A 24,720-nucleotide genomic window follows, 5' to 3' on the forward strand; every position below is an offset into this window, starting at 1 on the left:
AGCCCCCCTGCACCCGCCTCCCCGCCTGCGCCCCCTCCCGGAGCCCCGCCCCGTGCCCAGGCCCCTCCCCGAGCCCCGCCCCACCGCCTCACTTGCACTGGCCCTCCGCGCGCTGGCAGTCGAAGCCATCGAACAGGCAGCCCACAGAGTTGCACTGGCTGTCGCAGCGGCCGTTGCTGAAGTATTTCCAGCACTGCAGCGACTGCGAGCAGTTCTGCCAGGGGTCGTTGAAGTTGAGCGAGCAGTCGCCGCCGTCCCAGCCGCACGCATGGTTGTTGCAGGCCAGGCTGCACACCTTGTTGCCCGCCTCCTCGCGGCACTCGGGCAGCTCGCACGCCTCCTCGATCTGCGGCGGCGGGATGTCGAGGCCCAGGCCGCCCCCGAAGCTGTAGTCCAGGATGTGGCACAGGAGCCCGTTGAACTTGGCGGGGCACAGGCAGCGGTAGAAAGGGCTCTCGGCTGTGGGCTCGCAGCTGCCCTGGTTGTAGCAGGGGTTCCCGCCCACGCAGGGGCTGCCGGCCGGGAACTGGCACTCGGGGCCGGTGAAGGCGCCCAGGCACAGGCAGGTGGGGCTGCGCGGGCCCGAGATGCACGTGCCTCCGTTCAGGCAGCGCCGGCTCCCGCAGGCGCGTGCATCGTTCTCACACGTGGCGCCCTCGAAGCCCTGCGGGGACAGGTGGTGGCGGGGCGTCAGGGGGCCGCAGCCCGCGCCTTGGACGGCACATTCCCCCCACACACGGAAGCCGGGGGTCGTCAGGGGTGCTCCGGCAGCGGGGAGGACACACAGGGCAGCGAGTGTCGCTGCGTTTGCCAGAACCCTGAGCAGCATGGCTCACCCACTGTAACCCCGATGCGGGCCGGGGAGAGCGGGGTGTGGCCGGTCCCCGAGACCCCTCCGAAAATAATCTTCCCCCAGAAAGCCTGGGTCTGGGGCCCAGGAGGACGAAGCCCAGCTCCAGCCACCCCCCGCCCTCTGGCCCAGGTGTGTGGTGGCAGCGAGGGGGCACTCTCCCGCCCCCAACAGGCCCCCCGCGGCGACACCTACCGCGGGGCACTTGCAGATGAACCCGCGGGCGGTGTTGGAGGCCACGGCGCAGGTGCCCCCGTTCTGGCAGGGCCTGCCTTTGCAGCCGTTGATGACCGACTCACAGCGGCGGCCTGGGGACCAGAGTGGGAGTGAGCGCTGGCCCTGCCCCGCCTGGCCCTGCCCCCGCCCTGGCGTGGCACCCACCAGTGTGGCCCGCGCGGCACTCGCAGTAGAAGTCATTGACACGCTGCACGCAGTTCTGGGTGCCACGGGCGTCACAGGGGTTGGACAGGCACTCGTTCACGTCGCCCTCACAGCGCTCGCCCACGAAGCCGGGTGGGCAGGTGCAGCTGTAGCCGCCCACCTGGTCCACGCAAGTGCCGTTGTTAAAGCACTTGGGGCCCCGGGAGACGGGGTCGATGGGGGGGCTGCAGTCGTCCACGTTGACCTCACAGTGCACGCCTGCAGAAGCCCAGGTGCCATCAGGGACCTGTGCTGGCCACACGCTGGCCCAGCTCCCTCCTGACGGCGCTCCCCCCGGCAACTGGTCGGGATGGGACCACACAGATGCTCAGGAGAGAGGACACGGCCACAGGGCTGCACCCCACACTGGCTGCCGGGTGCCTGTGGCCTGGCTGGGCTGCCTCCCTTGGCTCCTTCCCCGCTCAGCCCCACACGGCAGCGTGGAAGCCTGGACCGGGTCTAGCATGCTTGTGGCTAACGCCCGACGCGCCCACTTGTCCCTGGACCCCAGCCCTGGGCGGTGGCCAGTCCTCACCCTGTGTGCCCCGGGGACAGGAGCACTTGTAGGTGTTGGTGAGGTCGATGCAGGTGCCCCCGTTCTGGCATGGCTGCGACACACACTCGTTGATCTCCTCAGAGCAGTTCACCCCGTGGTACCCAGCCAAGCACTGTGCAGGGAAACAAACAAGGGGTGGGGGCCCGTGGCTCAGTGGGAGGCGGGGATGTGGCCCTCCGCACGCTGTGTGGACCGACAGGGGATCACACAAGCTACCCTCTTGACCAGCAAAGGCTTGAGTTCCTCACACCCGGTCAACCCAGAGAGAGACCTCCACCTAGTGGACTCTGAGAAGGGCCCTAGCAAGCTGAGAGTCACTGCCCAGAGCATGGGCTAGAGCTTGTCTCGTGGAATAGAGGTGGGGGCCTCAGGGCAGGTGTCAGCTGGGCCCAGAGGGAAAGCTCTGGGGAAGGGGGCCCAGAGGGAAACCCCCCATATTTCTATGTAGTCTTCCTCTTCCACCAGGCAGTCTTCCCTGATCATCACAGCCCTCCCTTCCTGGGACCGCACCTGTGGGGTTCAGTCTTCCCTGCCGTGCTTGCTCACAGCCTAGGGCCTGGCATGCGGTGACAGTCCCAGCAGACCGCCCCTCCCCCAGGACGGGCGCCCACCTCACAGGAGTAGCCACCCGGGTAGTCGGTGCAGGTGGCCCCATTCTGGCAGGGGCCGGGTGAGCACTCGTCCACCTGGTCCTCGCAGTAGCTGCCCGTGTAGCCCGCCTGGCAACGGCAATGATGGGTGTTGCCCGCGTCCATGCAGAGCCCCCCGTTCCGGCACAGGTGGGTGACGTTGATGTCTGTGGGGAGGCAGAGGGCAGGGCCATGAGGCCTGGGGCCGCAGCTGGGGGACCCGGGGGTGGGTGCGGCCGGTTACCTTGGCGCTGGGCGGCCACCTCACAGGACACGTTGGGCACGTCGCAGTAGAGGCCAGTCCAGCCGCTGTGGCACTCGCAGCGGTACCGCGTGTTGGTCTGCCAGCACCTGCCGCCGTTCTTGCAGGGCGAGGAGTCGCACCAGCGCACGAGGCTCTGGGGACGGCAGGGGCGCCCATACTCACTCCCCACCCGGCCCGGCCCCCGGCAGAGCGCAGCACACTTCTGCCAGACAGCCCTGCACCCACGGTGGGCAGCCCACCTACAGACCTGGAAGCTGAGGCCTGTGGGACCCCCCGCCCCCCCACCGCGGCTCGGGAGCCGCCTGGGGCTGGGGCGGGGGGCTTGCTCCCTTTCTCTGGGCCCTCGGCTAATCCAGAGCCGCCTTTCCTTGAAGAAAGATTTTTCTTTGGAAGTAAACTACTCTGTTGGGAGCTTTCGTAACAGGCACCTTACGTGAAAATCTTCAATAAAAATACATCTTCAGTATTGCTGCATATTTTCCATAACAAAGCTGGTTTTCCGCTGCCTCCCTCCCCTGCTTCTTGCTCTCTCTCCATAAACCTCTGGTCCCGCTCCCCACTTGCTTCCTTTGGAGGCAGCACGGCCCGGGGCCGGGCCCTGGGCTGGCAGTCGGGGGCCCCCGCGAGCCACGTGACCACGGCCACCCCGCCCGCCTAGCCCCCCGCCTTCCCCAGCGGCATGGGGAAGCCGCCGTGAGCGGGGCCCGGCCGCGTGGCTGTGACGGTGCGCTGGGGGCGGGCGCCCCGCCGCCACCTCCTGCCGGGCCCCCCTGTAGCCCGCTGGCTCACCTGGCAGTTGAGGCCCGTGTAGCCCTGCGGGCAGGTGCACTTGTAGGTCCCGTAGCTGTCCTGGCAGGTGCCGCCGTGCAGGCAGGGCCGCGAGTCGCACTCGTTGACGTCGTGCTGACAGTAGCTGCCCGTGAAGCCCGGCGGACACAGGCAGGTGAAGGAGTTGATGCCATCCACACAGGTGCCGCCATTAAAGCAAGAGCTGCAGGTGAGCAAGCGGCAGGGGAGACGGGTGAGCGGGGGTGGGGGCCCTGCCCGGGCAGCTCCCCCTCGACTCACACTGTGGCGGGAGGGGCCCAGCAGCCAGAACAGGCAGGGAGGAGCCTGGCTGACCTCGGGGCCAGGGGCCTCGGGCTCTCCCGCCACCCCCCACTCGCTTCCTCTGCCTTCTTCACAACACGGGCACGTGGCAGTGAATGGAAAAACGAGGACGAAACCAGAACCCGCGTGGCTAGCGCGGGAGAGGACCGTGTTGGAAACAAAGGACGAGAACACTGAGTGCGGAGTTTCCTGGCAGCCCAGGCAAAAAAGGAAACAAGATGGGTCACAGAGCTGGCGCAGTGAGATAGAAGGGGGCGCACCAGATCGTCAGGAGGAACTGCCAGGGCTCCTGGTTCTCACACGGGCCAGCGGACAAGCACCCTTGGGGACACAAGGCACACCGGACGGGCAGTGAGAGCCGGCCCGGTGGATGCCCCCGGCCTGCGTCCCGGGTCGCCCCGCGGCACTCGCCTCTCTGTGCAGTCGGGCGTGTTGTTCTCACAGTGGATCCCGCTGAAGCCCGTGGGGCAGGTGCAGGTGTAGCTGTCCACGCAGTCCGTGCAGTTGGCCCCGTGGCGGCATGGGTTGCTGGCGCACTCGTTGATGTCCTCCTCGCAGAAGGGCCCCCGGAAGCCGGGCAGGCAGTCGCAGAAAGCGGTGTTGACGCCGTCGGTGCAGGAACCGCCGTTGTGGCATGGATCTGGGAGGGGACAGGCAGGCGGGCTGAGGGTGGCTGAGGGCGGGCACCACCGCTCTGCCGGAGGGCCGAAGCTGGGGGCCCACGCTCCCCCACACACCCCCAGGCCCCAGGCTCTAGGGCAGGGCGGACAGATAGGCTTAAGGACCAGCAGGGCCGGCGTCACCATCTCCCCTGCTTGCTTGGTGGCGCCAGATAAGACGTTGGTTTCTCGGTCTCAGTGTTCTCTGACCCAGGGTTGGGGGCCGAGAGCCCTGCTCCTTGGTGGGGTCTCAATAAGGACCGGTAAGGACGCGTGGGTGGAGGAGCTCCCAGAACCCACTGGGAGGTGCCGGCAGTCTGGCTCTGGAGGCTTCGGGGGCCACCCAGGACCACCCTCCTCGGTCCACGTGAGGCTACCCCCCAGCACTTCCTGCAGCGGGACCCGGGCGTGCCCCCGGGCGCTGCCACATCGGTCCTCCCGCTGGACCTCAGCCCGCGCCCTGCCCCACGGCCGCCCAAGGAACGGCCGGTCCAGGAGCAGCTCAGAGGGGCCGAGCCGCCGGGCCACTCACTTGGCCGGCAGTCGTCCACGTCCGTCTCGCAGTTGTGCCCCGTGTAGCCTGCGCGGCAGCGGCAACGATAGCCGCCGTTAGTGTTCTGGCACGAGGCCCCGTTGCGGCACGGGCTCTTCACACACTCGTTAATGTCGACCTCACAGGTCTGTCCTGGGGGGAAGGGGGGTGTGGGTTCAGCCCCCGCCGTCCAGGCCTCTCCCCCATCCTCCCAACAGCGGGGCCTCCTGTGCCCCAGGACAGTCCTCTGGGGACACCCCAGGAAGGAAGGGCTGACTCGCCAGCCCCCAACCTCGGGCCAAGCAGATGATAGAAATGCAGGGTGGGAAGGGCCCCAGCAGGCCCATTTCTGCTTCCAGAGGCCCAGCAGATGGCTCTGCTACCCGCTGGCTCATCTCCGGGCCTCCTGCCCCAGGGGGACACACCCCGGCAGGGCCGCGGGGCAGGAGGCCTCACCTTGCCAGCCCGTGGGGCAGATGCAGGAGAAACTCTCATAGTCCTCAGACTCTTTGCACACACCCCCGTTTCTGCAGGGGCCGGGGGCGCACGGGGCCAGCACCACCTCGCACGTGGCTCCTAACGGGAAGGAGAACAAGTGCTGAGACCCAGGGAGCCCTGGCCCGGAGGGTCCACGCCCCACGGCATCTCCCAGTGGCTGGCCCTGTGGTGGGTGAATGGGGCTGCACTGGGACCCCAGGCAAGCTCCTGGCTGGGTCAGGACCCAAACCGGGGGCCTGAAGACAGACAAGAGAGACGCCCAGCTCCCCGACAGTCCCTGCAGGATACAGCCTGGGTCTCAACCCCTTGGGAGCGGACTGGCAGCCCCCGACCACGTCACAGGGGCCCGGCCTGCTTCCAGCCTCACACCCTCTCCTGGCCTCCAGGAGGCCTGGGAGCTCTTCCCAAGGGCTCGGTGCCACGGGCAGCCAGCGCCTGGTCATGGAGGCCACGGAAGCCACCAAGCAGAGGCTGGGCAGCAGGGAAGGAGCCCCAGCGGCACAGGACCCCGGCACGGGGAAGGGAGTCTCGCTAGGAGCGTGTCACACTGGGGTGACTCTCCTCCACGAGAGCCCAGCAGACAGCCTTCCTGTTTACAGCCGTGGGGGCCGATTCCCGGGGAAGAAAGGAAGCGCTATCTTCCCCGTGGCCCATTATCTCCCTGGCCTGCTGGGGTGATTTTCCAGAGCCTTTCTTTCTATCTGTTTCCATGGTGACCTAGGCAGGCAGGAAATTCGCCAGAGTTTCCGACAATTGTGCAGAGGGAAGCAGGAAGTGGGCAGACGGGAAGCCGGTCAGCACAGGCTGGCTCCTCCCCACCAGGCCCGCCAGCCTCTGATACTGTGTCCGAGAGGGACCCGTGTGCCCCAGCGAGGGGGCCCCTGGGCGGCTATCAGCCGGGAGCTTCCTCACCCATGCAGGAGAGAAAATCCAGGCCCCCAGCTTCGGTCCACGAAAATACCACACTGGCCACGTGGCCTGTGGCCACACTGGCCACAGCCCGCCTAACTGCCAGCACAGGCCCAGGCCCCCACCCCGCCTGCCTGGCCAGATGGGGCCGCCTCCGGACCTCCAGGCTCGGCGGCAGTCCTGAAACCGTCCCCAGTGGCCGCGCCCTCTGCCCACTCCCAGTGGGACCCAGTGGCAGGAGTGGTTGCGGACTTCTGTGTCTTAGCCCCCCGTAAATCTCCTCCACAGAGGGGACCATTTCCTGCGATCCTGCTGGCCGGGCCAACGGCGGACGCCGGGACGCCCGGGGAAACGCCTCCCGCCTCGCTCAGCCCTCACAGAGGGCTCCTTGTTCCCCGACACAAAGAAGGCCCGCCGTCAAAGGGATCCCTCAAGCCCGGCCAGCAAGGTGGGGGGGGTGCCGCTTGGCCCCCAGGGGCCCATGCAGTGTGGACACTGGGCTGCGGAGCCCAACCGCCCAGGCCCAGCTCCTGGCTCTGCTGGGGAGGACCCCAGCTCCCGGGCGGGCTGGCCGGCCACACCAACTGTCTGGGACACACTCCTAGTACAACGTCTCCCCAGCATCCTGTGTTTGCTGCGAATCTGGCAAGGACAGCCACGGGGGGAGGCCCCGAGAAAGCCATGCTGTGCCTCACCGCTGCCCCCCGGCTGCCCGGGGCCCGCCGGCCTGCCCTCACCTGTGTAGGGCAGCGGACAGTTGCACTTGTACCCGGCCACGTCATCGATGCACGAGCCCTGGTTCAGGCACGGGTTGGACGCACACTCGTTGATGTTGGTTTGGCAGTTGGGGCCTGGAGAGAGCGAGCCAGTGGTCGGCGAGCCCGTCACCGCGGGGCCGTGGAAGGATCCTGCCGCAGGACCCTTGCTGCTGCCCAGGCTGCAGGCAGAGCCCCGCGCCGCACCCATCCCGGCGGCAGCTGGGGCCCACGCCGGGAGGGAGGCAGCGCGGTGGCCCCAGAGCCCCCCGCCCGGCCCGCTCCTCACCACTGAAGCCCTCGCGGCAGGTGCACACGTAGCCGCTGGTCATGTCTCGGCAGGCGCCTCCGTTCGCACACGGGTTGGACTCACACTCGTCGTTGTTCACGTCACAGTTGGCCCCGCTCCACCCGGGGTCACAGTCACACTTGTACCTGCAGAGCGGACCACAGAGCGGCTCACGTGCGCCCCTGCTCCCCGCTCTGCCACCGTCCTGTGGTCCGACGCCACAGAGGGGCTGGTCCACGCCGGCCCTCAGAGCCCCTTAAAGCGGGGGGAACAGCACCCCCTCGCCCGAGACCGGGGTCACGCCACCTCTGGGACGGCGCCTCATCCAGGCCGGGGTCAGGCCACGTGCCACTCGGCCCCCACGTGGCCTTGAACAGAGAGCAAGGGCTCCCTGGCCACATCAACAGCCCACCTCCGCGGGGCAGCGCTGGGCACGCAGCGGGTGTCAGACAGAGCGAGCTTCGGCCGCCCCGTGCCCTCGCCCTGCCGACGCCGCGTGTGCGCTTCCCCTCGCCGGCCGGCTCCCCAGCTCTGGGTGTCCTACACTCAAGTACTGCTGTTGGCACAGGCGCCCACATCAGACGCCCACCTGCGGCCGGGCTGTCACCCATAAACTGGGGGTCCCGAGACCCTCTCCTCGAGGCTGCGGACATGCCGGAACGGCTCACAGAGCTCAGAGAAAGTGTACTTGCCGGTTAGCGGTTAATACAAGTTGAACCTCAGGAGCAACTGAATGGGAGAAACGCACGGGACGAGGCACGGGGGGGACCAGGCCTCCCAGGGCGTCCACGTGCCCGGAGGCTCTCCCAAGCCCCGGGTGACACGGGCAAGCCTGATCAAATCTCTGGCCTTGGGGCTTAACTCAACCTCCTGCCCCCTCCCCTGCTGGGAGGTCACACGGCTGGCCCCCCAGGCGCCCGTCTTTTGGTGGCCGCAGCCACCTCGTTAACGTGAACTCCGGTGGGGTTCAAACGCCCCTTTCCCCACTACGGTTCGGGAGCCAGCTCAGCAGCCAGAACGAGAAACGAGACAGGCGAGCACGTCACAGAAACGCGGGGTGCGGGGAGCCCGCACACGCGCCTCGGGTCACCGAGACCTGCACCCAGAGCCGACCGTGCCCACGCCGGGCTCTGGGGAGGAGGGCCGGGCCAACCGTGTGCCGGTGGGGGGGGCGCGGCTGCGGCCCGTGTGCGGCTCCGCTCCCCCCACAGCGCCCCCGCCCGCGCCTACCCGTTGAGGCTGTCCCGGCAGGCCCCGTGGATGCAGGGGTCGCTGCTGCACTCGTTGACCTCGGACAGGCACGTGGGGCCGTGGTAGCCCTCGGGGCAGCGGCACGTGAAGCTGTTGACACCGTCCTCACAGGTACCCCCGTGGTGGCAGGGGTTGCCCGCGCACTCGTCGATGTTCACGTTGCACATGCTCCCTGTGGGCGGGGGCGGGGAGCTCAGACACCCACGCCCTGGGCCCGCCGGGCCCCCCAGGAGAGGACAGGCTTCGGTGAGCAGGTTCTGGCCCCCAGAGCCCCGGTTTCCCCCTCTGCTGAACGGGGGAGGACACCCGACGCCCCTCCCTGGTCCTCCTGAGCATAAACCGGCTCAGCCGGGGCTTCCCACACGAGTGCAGTGGCCCCGGGCACAGGGCCCGCGGCACCCCGACAGCCCAGACGGGCCTCCCCGGTGGACGGTGGTGGCGGCAGACACAGGACGTGCGCCCAGGGCTCTGGCTCTGACCAGGGACAGAGGCTCGAGGGTGCCCATCCCAGCGCTGGTCAGAGCCCCGGGTCCCCCGCGCTCTCCGCCGCAGTCGGCCGCCGCCAGCAGCACCCTGCTCTCCGCTGCCCGAGCTGGCCCGCCAGGGCCCGGGGGGGACGGAGCGCGCGGGCCGCTCACCCGTGTAGCCAGGCTCGCACGCACACTCGTAGCCGTCGATCTTGTCCAGGCACGTGCCCGAGTCGCAGGGGCTGCTGACGCAGTCGTCCAGGTTCGTCTCACAGTTGGGTCCTGGCGGTGGGCAGCACTGCGGTCAGCCCCCCGCCCCCCGCGTGCCCCGCCCCGCGCCCCGCCCCCGCGCCCCAGGCACCTGTGGTCCCCTTGAGGCAGGAGCAGAGATAGGCGTTGTCGCGGTCCTGGCAGGTGCCGCCGTGCCGACAGGGCTGGCTGTGACACTCGTTGATGTTGCTCTCGCAGTGGTGGCCCGTATAGCCCGGCCGGCACAGGCAGGTGAAGGTGGCCACCCCGTCCTTGCACACCCCATAGTGGCAGGGATCGGGGTCACACTCGTCGATGTCCACCTCGCAGTGCGGCCCCGTGTAGCCTGCAGGGCGGGGCCCGGGCGTCAGGGCGGCTGCTCCCGGAAGGCCGCCAAGCGGACCTGGCACTCTCATGCTCCCGAAGGGGAGGACTGGAGCGTGCCGCTCCTCACGGGCGTCCCCCCGCCCCCTTCCCCGGGCCCCACACCTTCTGTGCACACGCAGGTGTAGGTGTTGGGCCCGTCCAGGCACTTGGCGCCGTTCTTGCAGGGCGTGCTTGCACACTCGTCCACGTCATACTGACACAGATGTCCGGTGAAGCCTGGGGCCGGGGGAGGGCTACCATCAGATGCAGTGGGTGCCGGGGGCCCCCGGCTGAGCCCCAGCTGGACCAGAGCAGGGACTTCCTGGGATGGGCTCCCCAAAGCCTGCTGCGGCCAGAGCTCAGGAGACCTCCCATCTCTCTTCTTGCCCCCTTTCAGCTCCTGCCCCTCCAAGAGGAGCCCTTTCCCCGACTGACCCCGGCCACTACGGCTACAACCGTGTCGGGCTGTGAATGAGGTCCCCAGTGTCTGCGATGGCCGATCTATACCCTGCAGGCCCAGGCTCTGACCTGCAAATGCCTCCCGGGGCCCGGTGCCCCCGGACCTGCAGATCCCGCCCGCCCCAAGCTCCTCAGGCCCTCCTACGGTCACATCCACTGTGGGCCACGTCCACTGTCCATGACGGGTCACGCCTGCTGCGGGGGGCGCAGGCCAGGCCGACTCCCTCCCAGCTGCGAGCCCTCCGAGCGCCGGGCTGGCACCTCTTTCCCACCTACGCCCCTCGGGGGTCTGGGGAGTACACTGCTGCTCCCAGGGCACTTGTCCCCAGGGAACCGCAGCACCCAGGAGGATTTCTGGGCCCTGAGTGCCCCTTGCCCCCCCCAGCAAGGCGGGGGGCCAGCACCCCCTGCCCAGCCTGGCCCAGTCGTTCCTGAGGTGAAGTCCCTGCAGGCCCGCCCCTGGGGCCCCTGTAGGGAGAGGCTCGTGCAGGACGAAGCCCAGGGCCCCCCAGCGGAGCGTCAGGGCTCCTGGGCCAGTGCCCCCGGGGAGGGCGGGCTCGGCGGCAGCCCTGAGGGGGCGGGCCTCACCCGTGGAGCACTCGCACAGAAACTCGTTGATTTTGTCCAGGCAGCGGCCGTTCTGGAGACAGGGGCTACTGGCACACTCGTCTGTGTTGACCTCACAGTGCACGCCCTCGTAGCCTGGGGGTGGGGATGGTGAGGGGGCACGGGGCCCATGAACAGCCTCGGCCGGCCCACCACAGCTGGGGGCTCTGCGCAGAGAAAAGGCCCCCGGCTCCTGCTGCCCACGGAGCCGACCACCCAGCACCCCCCCGCGTGCCCTCCCGCGGCTGGCTGGCACCCCCCCGCGTGCCCTCCCGCGGCTCGCCTGGCACCCCGGGGCCCACCCTCCCACCCAGCCCTGGTGCTGCTCTGTGGGCTGGTGCCCCGGGGGCTGGCCCGGGCGGCTGTGGAGGCCAGGGGCGCTGCAGGGCCCACCCAGACGGGCCGAAGGCTGGTGCCACGTACCGGGCATGCAGATGCACTGGAACTCCCCGATCTGGTCAAGGCAGGTGGCCTCATTCTGACACGGGTTCGAGATGCACTCATTGACGTCGATCTCGCAGCGGGGGCCGGTGTAGCCTTGTAGACACTGGCACTCGAAGGAGCCCAGCGTGTTGATGCACTTGCCCGCGTGCTCACAGGGGTTGGCACCTGGGGGTGGGCAGGGGGCACGCAGCTCCGGTGAGAGGCTGCTTCAGGCACCCTGATCTCCGGACCGTCGTGGGGCAGGCCCGCCTCCCCCACCAGACCGGGACGCTCGTCCAGCAGCCTCCCCCGCTGCCGGCCACCCCGACGCACCCAGCGAGCACTCGTCCACGTCCTGGCTGCAGGCCGGCCCCGTGTACCCCGAGGGGCAGGTGCAGATGGCTTTGCCGTTCACGGGGTTGGTGTCGCAGTTGGAGCCCTCGTTGCAAGGGTTGCTGATGCAGGCGTCGTTCAGGTGGCAGAGCAGGCCTGGGCGGGACGGCGGCGGTCAGCGGGGCACCCGCCCCAGCCTGGGGACGGCAGGCCTCCCGCGGCCACGCTGCCCAGCGGCCCCGTCAGGCCCACGACGCCCGGGTGGCTCCGGCAGGCTCGTCAGCAGCAGGCCTGCCCCCCTGTGCCCCGGCCCTCCTCCCTCCAGCCGCCACAGCCGCGCGTCCGGGGCACGGTGCGCCCCGGGCCCTGCTGGCGCTCACCCGTGCGGCCGTGGGGACACTCGCAGTAGAAGGAGGCCACGCGGTCGTGGCAGGTGGCGCCGTGGAAGCAGGCGGCGCTGGCGCAGTCGTCAATGTTCTCGCTGCAGTCCTCGCCCGTCCAGCCGTTGACGCACACGCAGTTATAGCCCCCGTGGCTGTTGTGGCAGGTGCCGCCGTTCTGGCAGGCGTTGGGCATGAGCTGGCACTCGTCCACGTCCTCGGTGCAGTACTGACCTGCGGGGGGCGGGGGCCGAGGTCGTCGGGCTGGGCGAATGCCGCCAGGGCCCTGGACCGCGAGGCGCGGGGTCCGCCTCCCCCGGGAAGCCTCCGCCCGCCGCCAGCCCGAGCCTCTGCTCTGCTGCGGGCACAGGGGCTCGGCGAGGGCGGGGGGGGGGCACACGCTTGTCCGCCATCCCCAGACGCGAGCCCCAGGCTGGGCCCAAAACCAGGGAGCCCGACTGCGGCGGACGGTGCGGCCGCTGGGGTGGGGGCCTCAGAACCCGGCCACACATCCCCCGGGCTAGACCGGGCTGGCAGCCCCCTCCCCCCAAGCCGGTCCCGGCGTGCACCTGTCCACTCTGGGGGACAGCGGCAGTTGTAGGTGTTTACGCCGTCCACGCAAGCACCTCCGTTCTTGCAATTGTTGCCGGGACAGTCATCCACGTTCTCCTCGCAGTTCTGGCCGGTGAAGCCTGCGGCGGGAGGAGCCGGGAGCCCGGTCAGGCCCTGGCCGCAGGGTCGGGCGGCGTGGGCCTGCTCCGGCGTCTCCCTGGCGGGACCCACATGCCCTGCTCTGGGCGGGGTGCTGCCCCTCCGTGGCCTGTGGGGGGGTGCCCACCGCCCTGGGGCCCTTGGGGTCCAGGCCCTGTCCCCTGCTCTCCCTGCTCCCCGTGTGACCAGGGCCCCCACTCCAGAGCCCGCAGGTGACACGTTCCTCTCGTGAATCGCTTGGCCCAGGGCCGGCTAAATAGACAGGGACTTGGGAACATGGGACTCTGGAGGTGTTCCTGGAAACATCCTTCTGTAGCCGAGCTCCCTGTGGCTGCCTCCAGGCCGGCACCACGCGGGGGCTCCCAGGGCGCCCCGTGGGGCCGCAGCACGTGCCCCATCTTAGGGGACTGCCCTGGGGCTGGGGGGGCTCCGGGCAGGGGACTTCAGGAGGCAGTGCACACACGTGGCCCTCAGCTTCCCAGGAACAGAGGTGTGGTTCCCAAACGTGGGGCCAACCTCCACCACATGGCCTCCACGCCAGTCAGACATTAACCCGCTCAAGTCCCGCTCGTTCAATCATCAACCAAGAAAGGTGCGCTGGGCAGGAGCCCAAACCTGCAGCCGGTTACTAATTAATGCCCCTCCCGGGATGCCTTTGAACTCCTCTCTTGCCCTTGGAGAGCCAGTCTCCTCCCTCGGGGCCCTCCACCCCACCCGTGCTGTGGGGGGCAAAAGCAGGAGGCCTGGAAGAGCCAAAGTGCGAAGTGGAGTGTTTTGGAGGGAGCACCCCTGATGGGAGCCCAGAGCCCGAGCTGTGATTCCCACGTGTGCTACAGTGGACCTCGAGCACGGCTTCTCCCCGTGTCTTGGAGGATCTCCTATGGTGCAGTGGGGCACACGAGCTCCAGGCATGGGGTATCCTCCGGCGGGTCCCCCACACCCCGCATCCTCCGGCCCTCGCTGTAGCCCCAGGGGGGCAGTCCCCTCTTGAGCCACACGGCTGGATGGGAGGTCCCAGGCCCGAGGTCACCGGGCCAGCAAAAACGCATCTGAACCCAGAACCCAGGGGTGGGCCTGGCAACTGGGCGTAGCTCTCAGCTCCCGGGGAGAGCTGAACAGCCAGCAGCACTGGGCGGTCAGGTGGCAAGGGAAACACCCAGCGCTGCCCAGGAAATGCACGTGCCTGGCGTGTGCACGCAAAGGCGGATGGCGCGGTGACGAGGCCCAGGGCTGTGTGGCCGGCAGGCAGGCCACTTCCCCTTTGCAGGGGCCGCGCAGTATGACAGCTGGGGCAGTCCTCCCGGTACCCCTGCACTCCCAGCACCCAAACCCCGCGACCCCACCTCTTGGCTCCTCCTCCTCCCCTGCCCCAGGCCCACCTAACTGCCAAGGCACGTAGCTGACACACCACGAAGTTGGCAAGCCTCCTGTCAGGATTATTTTTAGATCGTCAGCAGCAAAACGGACTCAAAAGCTGTGATGCGAAGACCAGCCCGTGCGACAGGGCTAGCGGCCACGGCTGGCTGCCCCTCGCCGTCCCCCACACCCACGGGAGACAAGCCAGCGGGGGGTAGTGACGTGCCCCAGCGAAACGGGAGGCCCAGGGCGACGCAAGCAAGTGTCCCAGCCAGGCTGTGGTGAGTTTCACAACTGGCACAAGGTTTCCAGGGAATTCAAGAGGGGAGGGCTCACGCCCACCACCCAAGGAGGCGCCGAGCAGGGCGAAGGGCCCATGAGGGCAGGACCCCCAGGGAGGGCACATCTGTCCAGCCCGATTCACCCAGGGCCGCATCTCACCGACGAGCCTGCCCTGGGGCTGCAGGGACCCCGGGCCCCTGGTACAGGGGGCGGGGGGCTGGAAGTGTTGGGGGTCACAGCAGACCCCACCCCCAGGCAGAAGTGGGATGGCCAGGGACCCCGATTCAAGCCGCTGCCGACCGGTACCCTTTCCAGACCCGCCCCGGTTCCCGCAGCCCTGGGTCCCCCTCGGGGCCTGCCAGCGGCAGCGGGGAAACCAGCGGGACGGTACCTGGCAGGCAGGCGCACTCGTGGGTGGTGTCCCCCGTGGGGCGGCAGGTGCCCCCGTTCTGGCAGGGGGAGGGGCTGCAGGGCACGTAGGGCAGCTCGCAGTGGGGGCCGGTGTGGGCGGTACGGCAGGTGCAGCGGTAGGAGCCAACCTCGTTGTGGCAGGTGCCCCCGTTTTGGCAGAGCCTGGGGTTCTGGCTGCACTCATTCACGTCCTGCCTGCAGGTGGGGCCGTGGAAGCCGTGCGGGCAGCCGCAGATGTATGAAGCCTCGAAGGGCAGGCACTGGCCGCCATTGGCACAGGGGTTGGAGGCGCACGGGTCGGCCTGCTGGCACGTCTTCCCTGGTGGACGAGGGGCAGTGAGCGGGTCACGCGGGCCTTCTGGCTGCCCGCGGCCAGGCCTCCTCCAGGCCCCGGGGGGGGCCGCTTCCAGGCACCGTGGAGGAGCCAGCCTGGCACGGACCTACCAGCATCCTCTCTTTAGTCCCCAGGACCCACGGCAGGACACGGCCTTCTGTCTGTGGACAGGGACCGAGGTTCCCAGGACGCACGGCTGGCGGGCGGGGGGAGGGGCGGCCTCGAGACCTGATCCAGTGTGACCCCTCCAGAGCCCCGCGCAGCGTCAGAGCCCCCGACGGAGGCTGGCCCACCCCCGAGCACGGGACGAGACACAGGACCCCCTTCCTCACGGGGGCAGGGAGGAGTGGGGGCCCTGGAGCAGGGCAGCCACAACCGGACAACTTCGGGGCTGGGAAGGGGCGTGGGGACTCTAGCGTAGGCGTCACCGACCCCAGCGGCCTGAAGGAAGCTCTGGAGCCCCTCCCAGCTCCACAGACCGACCGGGCATCTGCCCCGCTCGTCACGGCACGTGGGCAGCCGGGGCAGGGCCAGCGTCTGAGGGTCCTCGGGGCCGCCACCCGCCGCCCTCTCTCACCTGACCAGCCCGGGGGGCAGCGGCACTTGTACTCGGTGAGCGTGAGCAGGTCACAGGTGCCCCCGTTGCGACAGGGGGTGGAGAGGCAGGCGTTGTCTTGGGGCGTCAGGCAGAGGGGCCCGGAGAAGCCCAGGCGGCAGGTGCAGATGTAGTCGACCAGGCCTCCGCGGTCCACCACGTGGCACGTCCCGGCGTTCTTGCAGGGGGCGCTGAGGCAGGGGCTGGGTGCCTGGCATCGCTGGCCCACGAAGGCCCCGCTGCAGCTGCAGCAGACACAGCAGAGTGGTTACTTGAGCCAGCGCCCCGGCCAACCGGCCCCATCACCCAGCCTGGGCGTCTGCGGGGGCCGCGGCTGCCCCCAGGGAGCGCGGCGGCTGTCGGGCCCCACCCTGGGCGGGCGCAGGGCCAGACCGGGTCAGGGGCTCCTCGGGGGCAGCTGAATGATCTGGGTCCAGGGGGGAGGCTGCACAAGAGCACGCAGGTGCCAAACACCACTGACCTGCACACTTTAAAGTGGTTAACTTTACATTCAGTGAATTTCACCTCAATAAAAAAAAAAAGATTCTGTTAACTGGGGCAACGGGCTGGAGACGAGAACGCATAGCGAGGCCCGGCCTGGGTTTCAAAACCCTCGCGAGCGTCTGCATGAGCGCCTGGGCGAGCCAGCAGGAAGGGGCCACGAGGCGGGTCCCAGCCATTCCCCGCGGAGGAGCGCTCTGACGCTTTTCTGTTCTGGGGGCTCACGGCTTTTCTGCTTTCACTACGGACGCAATCGTGAACGTACAGAGGGCCAAGACGCAGCAGATGGTCTCCCATTTCCTTTCCGATGTGGATTCTTTCTGCTGGAGGTCTTACCTGACGGGAATACCGCTGGGACACGGTTGGCGCCCCCTCCCGCCCCGCCACACTCAGCGCCCAGACATGGTTTTCCCTTTCGGGATCAAGTCTTCACAATGTCCAGACGACATGAGCCGGGAGCAGACCCACCCATTTCACGGCAAGAGAAATCAAGGTGCGCGGAAGAGCATCCTTCCTGAGCTCTCGGTGAGCCAGCCCGGGGCTGGGGAGCTGGGGGTGAAGGCTGCCATGTCCGCCAGGTCTGTGCCCTGCCCCAGAACATGCTGCTCGGGCTCCAACAGGAGCGGACGAACCGGGAGGGGGGCATCTTACGGGTTCTTTGCAGGGACGGGGCTCCGTGCAGGCCACCCCCACCCCAGGGCCCCCCTTGGCCACCTGTTGGCCCAGCTTCTGGAGCCTGGGCCATAAATTGCCCACTGAGGTCACCCTGTGGCCTCGTACTCGAGGGAAAAGCTCAGTAAAGGCTCTGGGACCGGCCAGGCATTGTTCTTCCCAGGGGCGAAGGCTCTGAGGCATAACGTGCCCCTGGCCCGCCTCTGGCCAGCAGCGGCCTGGGAAGGCAGCCGGGACGCCACACCCACAGCTCTGGGCACCGGGTTGGCAGGGCCTCCACCCCCCCGGCAGAGGCGGGTACTGGCGGGGAAGCTCAGGTCCCCGGATGAAGAGAGGGCTCTCCTGGGCATGGAAACAGCCCATCTTCCAGAGCCCAGCCAAGAGGGGCTGCCCCCTGCCGGTCCTCACCGCGTCCCCTCCTGCCTGCCCCTGGGACTAGAACCAGACCCGCATGGGTGGGGTGGCGGTTTGGGGGCCGAGGTCTCGGAGTCTCCGCATTTCTCAGCAGTGGGCTGCTCCCCAGTCTGTCCCCAAGGCCTGGGACGCGTCTGTCTCCCTGCCGGTTTTTATCTGCGGTGGCAGCTTGGGGAAGGTGACAAGGACGACACAAAATGGCCCCCTGGCCCACCATCTGTTGTCAGAAGCCAACAGTCCCAAACCAACTGGCTTCAAGAAAACCAGTCACCCGGGGCGGGGCGGGGCGGGGGAGGTAACTCAGGCCGGAGTCAGGCTCCTGCCCAGCCTGGTGGGGAAGCAGGCCACGGGGCCGGTGGCTCTGGCATGGGGGACTCCCGCACGACCACGCTCCAGGACTCCGGGGAGTTACCGACCGTGGGCTCCGGCTCTGGCCTGAGTGGCACTGGGAGCCCGGAGTGGAGCGGCGGGGGATGGGTGTGGGGGGACAGGCCGCACCTCCCCCAACCTATCAATGCCCTCCATTGTCAGGCAGGACCTAGCCACCGCGCCACTTGGAGAAAAGGCTCTTTTTTCTTTCCCAGCCACTGACGGAGCGGGAGGGTGGTGGGTCCTGGGTAGAGGGCGCTTGCCTTGTCTACATCCCCCCCCAAGCCCTGCTGGCCTGAGGGGAGGGAAGTCTTCGGGGTCCTGGGGGGCGTCCTTGGGTCCCCCCGCCCCTAGACAGATCCCTAACTTGTCCGGATGTTGGGCATCCCCAGATGGACTGGAAGGCTCTGCCTGGATACACACCCCAAACCTTCCAGCCATGGGACAGTGGCCCTGTGAACAGCCCCCCTGCTATGGCTCAGGAGTGGGGACTCCCGTGGGAAGACCGTGGGACAACCCACCTGGATGGGTGGCATCCTAGCCAATGAGGCTGGGTTATGCCAGGCCAGCGAGGGAAAATACGCCAATAAATCAGGCGTCACTAGCAGGGACAAAGGCCGGCCGGGGAGCAGGTGCGCCTGTGGCCGGGGACGCGGGCAGCAGCTGATCCCAGCCGGGCGCGGCGGGCCGCCAACCAGGGCGGGTGGGGCAGGGGCCCAGGGAGGCTCCTCTGCGGGGCGGGGGGGGGGGAGCCGCGGCTGAGAAGGCCAATTGTCTCCCCTACTCCTGCCCAGGCCAGGCAGACAGCACCGTGAAGGCATGCTGCCCGGCCCAGGCTGGCTCCCGGGCTGGCTCCTGGGCTGGGCCTGGACGTGGCCACCACCACCAGCACCCCAGCTCCAGGACAGGCAGGGCCACGAGGGGAGGGGTGGCCCCTGGAGGAGGGACAGTAGAGGCACTGGAGGCGGGTGGAGCACCTTTGGGCCAGTCCTGGAGGCCATCCTGCCCCCACTGTGTGCCCCCCCGGCTCCGGGCAGCCTCCAGTCATCTCTCTCCTCTGCACCTGTGGACACCTCTCTGCCCACCTGGCCACAGCACGGGAGCTCCCCGGGGATGGACACCTGTGGCCCCCTCTGCCCATGGCACCCAGACTTCCCTGAGGGGGCTGGAGGGACCCTCTGTCCTCAGTGCCTGTCCTGGGGGTCGGTGTAAGTTCCTGGTGGGGAGGGGCCCCGGGCCCGGCAAAGGGAGCGGCACCCAACAGCTACCTCGAAAGTGAGAGGCTTCCCAGAGTGGGCCCGGCTCAGGGCCTCGGGTGTCCTGAGCGATACCTCCTGCTGACCTGCACGCCCCTCCTGTCCGGGCAGGGTGGCAAGCCCAAGACAGCCGGGGTGAGCCCCCTACAGACTGGACAGGGACGGTCCGCCCAGCGCACTGCGCGGCTCCTGCGCCTCACCGCCCCTCCTAAAGGCCACCCAGCACCTGCTCCCCCACCTGCCCTTTCTCCCGCCCTCCGTGCTGCCTGCCCCTCCGACAAGCCAACCCACGCTGGCCGCGGCAGGTGACAGACAGGTGGGCTGGGGGCTCCGGGGGCAGGGCCGCACAGGGGGCCGACGGGGGGCCAGACCGGGCAGAGGAGCGCCAAATGGCTGCCGGGCCTGTTGTCCTCGGCCGGCCGGCCCGGCTTTGTCCCCGCCTCAGTATTTCCACTGTGCTCACTCCCGCCCTCCCCAGCCAGCACTGCTCCATAGAAATGTGACTCCAGAAAGCATCCGGAGGCAGATGTTGCTGCGACCTTTCACCCGGGACTAATTCTAAATTGTGCTGTTTTCCTTTCTAAGCTAAGCAGCCATCTGCCACCCCCAGGGGACAGATGACAGCTCTCTTTGCCCCAGACTAGGAGAGAGGGGGAGGGAGTCGTGAGGAGTGCTGTGCTCAGCTCTGCCCTCAAGGAGTTTGTGGTCCTGCACCCTGGCCAGCTGGGGGGGCAGTGATGTGGTACCCCTCCTTCTGTCCGCAGGAGGAACCCAAGATACCCCAGGACAGGTGCTTCCTGGGGGCGCAGGTGTAATGTGCTTTGATCAGAGGAACTTTGGGGGGCGGGTGGAGGAGGGGATCTCCGTCCCACTCTGCCTGGACCTCAGTTTCCCCTGAGGGGGGAGGTCAAGGAACTGCACGTGCTCAGAGGGCCCTCGTGCACATCGCCCGGCGACCTGACCATTTGGGCAGAGGGGACTCACTCTCGCCAGCGCTGGATTTGGTCTGTGCGTGATTTACCGCGTCCCTGGGAACATACTGACGGAACCAGCTGAGCTACACGTGTTTACGGAAAGCTGTGGAGACGCAAGGACTTTGCCTGCCCAGAGGGGACCCGCCCTGCCAGGACCGGGACGAGCTCGGGCGGGCACTCCGAAGGTGGGCAAGGCCCCCGCCTCCCGACGCAGGGACCGCCCTGCCCACCCCACCGAGCAGCCTGCATCCCGGGCTCCTTGCTATAAAGAGCCACCTGGATGTAATTAGCACCCCTTCCTTAACCGACTCAACCTGTCCCGAGCAGAACGACCCCAGGGTAGCGGGGAAGGCCTGCCCCCAGCCCAAATTCCCGCCCCCGCCACCACCAGGGCCAGTGCCTCCTGGCCGCGGAATGGTTACTCGGGAGCAGAACAAGGAGGTCATTCCTCACCGACCCTGCCCCCAAGCTGCCTGCTCCCCACGTGGCCCTGGCTCTGCAGCGGACTGCCTAGAAGCCCCCTCCCCACGTCACCCCTGCTGCCCCTCCACGAGCCTGCTGCCCAGGAAGCGCCTGGGGCCCTTGGGCTCCTGCTGTGTATGGGCCAACCAAGTCAACATCACTGGTGTCCACTGGTCACAAGGGGTGGGGAACACGGCTGCTTCCTGATCCTGCTGGAGCCCAATCCTGTGGTGCTCCCCAAAGGCCCATCGCCTTCCACCCAAACCACCGACACGGGACACAAAACTAGGGCCCACCCAGCCCTGGACAGCTGGGCCAGGAGTTTCTGAGACCCCTGGCCTGGGGAGAAGAGAACCACCCACGTCCCAGCCCACCTAAATGGGGCCACCCGTGGACTGGGTGGGGAGGCTCCTGGCCCCTTGCCACAGGGGCAGACGGAGGCCAGCATAGAAAGGCATGGGACCCGAGGTCCCCAGAGGTACAGCCATGAGCACCGCCGTCAGTGAGCCCAAGTCTTTCTCCGGTCAAGGCTTGGGGGGGCAGTTCTGAGACCTCAGCCCCCCCCTTGGGCACAGGCCAGTCCAAGTCCCCCCCAAACCCCAGCAGGGGCCACCGTCTTCCAGGAGGCAATGGCTGAGGGATGAGGTGCTGACTGCAGGCTGCGCGGGGAGCTCGGTGACCTCAGTGGGCCTCCCCCAACCGTGCCCCGCCCGGGGACCTGCCGTCCTTTCCCACTGGGAACAGCCGGGGCAGCTCAGCTGGGGGGAGAGCACCCCCACGGAGATGTGAGAACTGGGACGACTGAGCACTGGCCCCTTGCCTTCCCCCGCAGAGTCCCCAAAGAGCCATCGCGTGAAAAGTCCCCAGGCCCCTCTCACACCTGCAGGAGCCTTGTCCAGACACTGGTCTGCGGCTGAGCTGGGACCCCGCCAGCGCTCCGCTGGGCTCCAGGGGCACCTGACCATGGCCCTCGGCAACCTTCAGGCTTCTGCCCCTTTCTGCTCCGGCTCCCCTCCCCACCTCGACAGGCACGGTAGGGGGTGTGGGGGTGTGTGCCCTGCTCAGGTGTGGGGGTTACTGCCTCCACTGCGTGTGGCCCCAGAAGTGATCCCAGCAGGGGCAGTGGGCGCCTGGCTGAGCGGTGGCCTCCCTCCAGCCTCTGCTGTCGCTGGGCCCCATGGGGGGGGACCCTGCCCGTGGCTCCCAGGGCCTCGGGGTGGGCAGCGAGGGCTGACACAGACCCCCCCAAACCAGCACGGCAGCGGTGGCCAGTAGCCCAGGGCAGGTGGGGGCGTGGGGCCTGCGCACGACCCGGGGCCCAGGCTTTCCGGCCCCAACAGCTGCAGACGGTATGGCTGGCTCTTTGTCTTGCATCTCTTCCCCAAGTCGCATCGCTGGACGCTCTAAAATATGCTGGGTAGAGGAAATGCAGGAAAAGCACAGCTTCCTTCCCCAGCTCTGGGGGAAGCCCTTTGTGTGGGGGATGAACCTGCCCTCCTGGGAAGCCACCTTTCCCACTGCAGGGAAAACAATGCCCCCAATGGCTCATTGTCCCCGTGTCACTCAGGGCTGCCCCACCCTCGACGTGGGAAGTGGCCAGTGCTCTGAAGGGAGGAAAGGCCAGTATGAGGTCGAGCAGCTTCCTGAGACGGCCCAGCAGCAGGGGACAGAGGCGACCCAGGCCCACCCATGGGGTGGGGAGGGCCGCTGGTTGGCACAGCCAGCAAGAACAGGGTCCCCCAGGGTCACAGGAGAGTCCTGTGGCAGTGAGGCATGTGAGAACAATCTGCTGCCCACCACCCACTCAGAGAATCCTGCCCCTGTCCCCCAAAAGGCAGAGCCCCAAACTAGAGACAAGGTTGGAAGGTGTGACCTCTCCTGGAGGCCCGCTGCCTCCCCCAGCCGCAGGGGCCTCTGCTCCCAAGCAGGCGGAGCCCAGACCCGCACCCCCAGTTGCTCAGATGCAATGAAGGAATTGACAGGCTCACGAGGCCACAGGGAGGGCTTAATCCAAAACTCGATTAATTAAGTCAGCAATTGCAGAGTGAGCTCCCCACCAAAGCCAGAAACGATTCTGGCAGCTTCCCGCCTCCACTCCTAGGAGCAGATGCCGTCTCAGGGGTGTGGGGAGAGAACAGGCTGCTTAGTGACACCCCCGACCCCCTGGCCGGCCAGGGCGGGCACTGAGGGGCACTTGACCTCGTCCAGAGTCTGGGGAGGATGCCAAGGACCCCCTCACGTGGGTTCCCGAATGATGAAATAGGACCTGTACTTAGAGCCCACCAGCTTCCCCTCGCCGGCCTCCCCCAACGGCCCTGCAGGTACACACTGGGCCCATTTCACAGACAAGAAAACCAGGCCTCAGGCACATTATGCCCACAGCACCACCTGGACTTGAATGCAGCTCTTTACCAGGAGCCAGTCACCCAGGGGCAGTCAGAGCAGGGCCGCCCCCGCCCCCCCAGAGGCAGCTTCGGGTCCAGCAGGAGCTCCACGGGTAGAGGAGAGAGCATGTGTGTCCCCTGCACCCCAGATGCCCTGCCCAGGAGGCCTGGGTTTCTTACCTGACCGCCCCAGCCCCAGAGGGCTGCAGCAGACAATGCATTCCTACCCCCCCAAGCTCAGAGAAACACAAAACCCGGGTGGGGGGTAGGGCTCCGGGTGAGAGGTCTGGGAATCAGGAAGCCTCCCAGCCAGCTGGCAGGTGGGACGTCTCTGGGGCCCCGGCTCCTCTGCAGCCCCGTCCAGCAGGAGGGCCGTTCACCCTCCTCCACAGGGCCAGGGGGCTTTCCTGTCCACAGGCGCCAGCACGAGCGGGCGGGAGCTCACAGCCAGCCTGCCCCCACGGCACTCGGCTGGGACAACCGCAGGGCCAGCTGTGGGCTGCCGCTGGCTAAGTGGTGGTCCCAGAGGTCACCCCCACCCCGCACCGCTCCCCAGCCCCTTTCTCTCTGGCCTCTGCTGCCCACTCACGCCTCTGAGCACCCCCGCCCCCAAAGACCAGGCCCCACGCCCCCCAGGCCTGCGTACCTGGCTGTGTAGCCCTTGCAGACACCCTGGGCCCAGCACGGTCTCCAAGGTGCCCTGGGACGCAGCAAATGCCAGAAGACGGAACCCAGGCCCGGGGCCAAGGAGGTGAGGGTGGGGCCTGCGGTCACCCTCTGGGGACACCCAGCTGTCCTGGGACAGCTGACATGGGTCTGGGGCCCTCTGGAGGGCTTTTCCCTGCAGGGAAAGTGGGCAGCTCTCAGGCTGGGCTTGACCCTCTGCCCTAGCACGAGCTCGCCCAAATGCTGGGGCAGACCCGGTCTGGGGGAGCTTTCTGGATGAGGCCTCGGAGCACGAGGGGAGGGCTCCGACAGAGCAAAAGTCAACCAATGTGTTCCATCGGGGTACCGACCCGTGTTAGAGCCGTGTGTGGACCCACATGGACCTAAAGGGGACACTGACCTAGAATCACCCCCAACAGGCCACAAGGGCTGCACCGTCACCAGCCAGGAGCTCTGTGGGATGCCCCCCCCCGGCTCAAGATGCCAGGCCCCATCCTCCCTGAGGGAAAGGAGCTCAGAGAGGTGAGTGGGCAGCCCAAGGTCACACAGCCCAGGGGGCAGAAGGAAGCCCACGCCACAGCCCGTGCTGCCGATGGAGCCGACACCCCAGCTCAGCGGGAGCGGCGCGCTAGAGTGGGGGAAAGCCCCGCTCAGGGCAAGCAGCTGGGACTGCAGCTCCTTCCAGAACCTCGAGCCGCCCACCAGGCTCTGGCCTCAACTTCCGGCTCTGTGCCCGCCCCCACCACTGGCCCAGGCTCAGGTGTGCCAGACCCCGGGCCCCGGACCAACGGGGGAGGGTGCCACCACGCTCTGAGCCCACCAGGGGGTGAGTCCGGATGCTAACGCTCACAAGTCCGCCTGACCGGGAGGGACCACTCTGCTGCCCTGCGGGAGACATGGCGCCTCCCTTAGCCCGGAAGGCAACCTGGAGGGACCCCATCTGTGTCTAAGAGCGAGAGGCCAGGCCCCCAGCCCTCCCTCATCTTCTATGGGGCCACACCAGGTAACTCTGAGCTGATGCCGGCACACACAGCCTTGCTGGGCCGCCCCGTCTGGCTCCCAAGCAGACAGGGCTGAGGCCGCCCTCATTCTGACCACGGAGGGGAAGTGCAGAGGGGGAGCCCCGCCCTGTGGGCTGCCCCATGGGAGCCGGGACCAGCCAGGCTGACAGGTGGAGGAGCCCTTGGGTTGACCCGGAAGGCCCAAGGGTAGTCACCTCACCCAGGCCCTCCCCGGAGGGAGGGGAGACAGAGGCCCCGAGGGGCGGACGGACGTGCGGCAGGACCCTCCCCACCGCCCAGCCTGAGCTCAGCGTCGCTCTTACTGA

General features: G+C 68.0%; 1 protein-coding gene across 2 annotated transcripts in view; it reads right to left on the bottom strand.

Moving 5' to 3' along the window:
* Positions 1-24,720, bottom strand: part of NOTCH1 (notch receptor 1) — a 44,043-nt gene that overhangs the window by 9,899 nt on the left and 9,424 nt on the right. For both annotated transcript variants that reach the window (XM_081803962.1, XM_081803963.1), the window contains 23 exons: positions 15,678-15,940; positions 14,747-15,085; positions 12,576-12,698; positions 12,007-12,240; positions 11,627-11,782; positions 11,294-11,479; positions 10,853-10,966; positions 9,929-10,042; positions 9,552-9,785; positions 9,362-9,472; positions 8,703-8,895; positions 7,473-7,618; positions 7,166-7,279; positions 5,478-5,597; positions 5,022-5,174; positions 4,242-4,470; positions 3,510-3,711; positions 2,700-2,853; positions 2,438-2,622; positions 1,806-1,938; positions 1,232-1,489; positions 1,046-1,158; positions 93-664 (listed from right to left, as the gene is read on the bottom strand). In XM_081803962.1, coding sequence (XP_081660088.1) covers positions 93-664; positions 1,046-1,158; positions 1,232-1,489; positions 1,806-1,938; positions 2,438-2,622; positions 2,700-2,853; positions 3,510-3,711; positions 4,242-4,470; positions 5,022-5,174; positions 5,478-5,597; positions 7,166-7,279; positions 7,473-7,618; positions 8,703-8,895; positions 9,362-9,472; positions 9,552-9,785; positions 9,929-10,042; positions 10,853-10,966; positions 11,294-11,479; positions 11,627-11,782; positions 12,007-12,240; positions 12,576-12,698; positions 14,747-15,085; positions 15,678-15,940 — 4,446 coding nt within the window. The remainder of the gene's footprint in view (positions 1-92; positions 665-1,045; positions 1,159-1,231; positions 1,490-1,805; positions 1,939-2,437; positions 2,623-2,699; positions 2,854-3,509; positions 3,712-4,241; positions 4,471-5,021; positions 5,175-5,477; positions 5,598-7,165; positions 7,280-7,472; positions 7,619-8,702; positions 8,896-9,361; positions 9,473-9,551; positions 9,786-9,928; positions 10,043-10,852; positions 10,967-11,293; positions 11,480-11,626; positions 11,783-12,006; positions 12,241-12,575; positions 12,699-14,746; positions 15,086-15,677; positions 15,941-24,720) is intronic.

This window comes from Leptonychotes weddellii, chromosome 14, assembly GCF_054177405.1.
Source record: "Leptonychotes weddellii isolate Sample4059 chromosome 14, ASM5417740v2, whole genome shotgun sequence".
Lineage (NCBI taxonomy): Eukaryota > Metazoa > Chordata > Mammalia > Carnivora > Phocidae > Leptonychotes > Leptonychotes weddellii.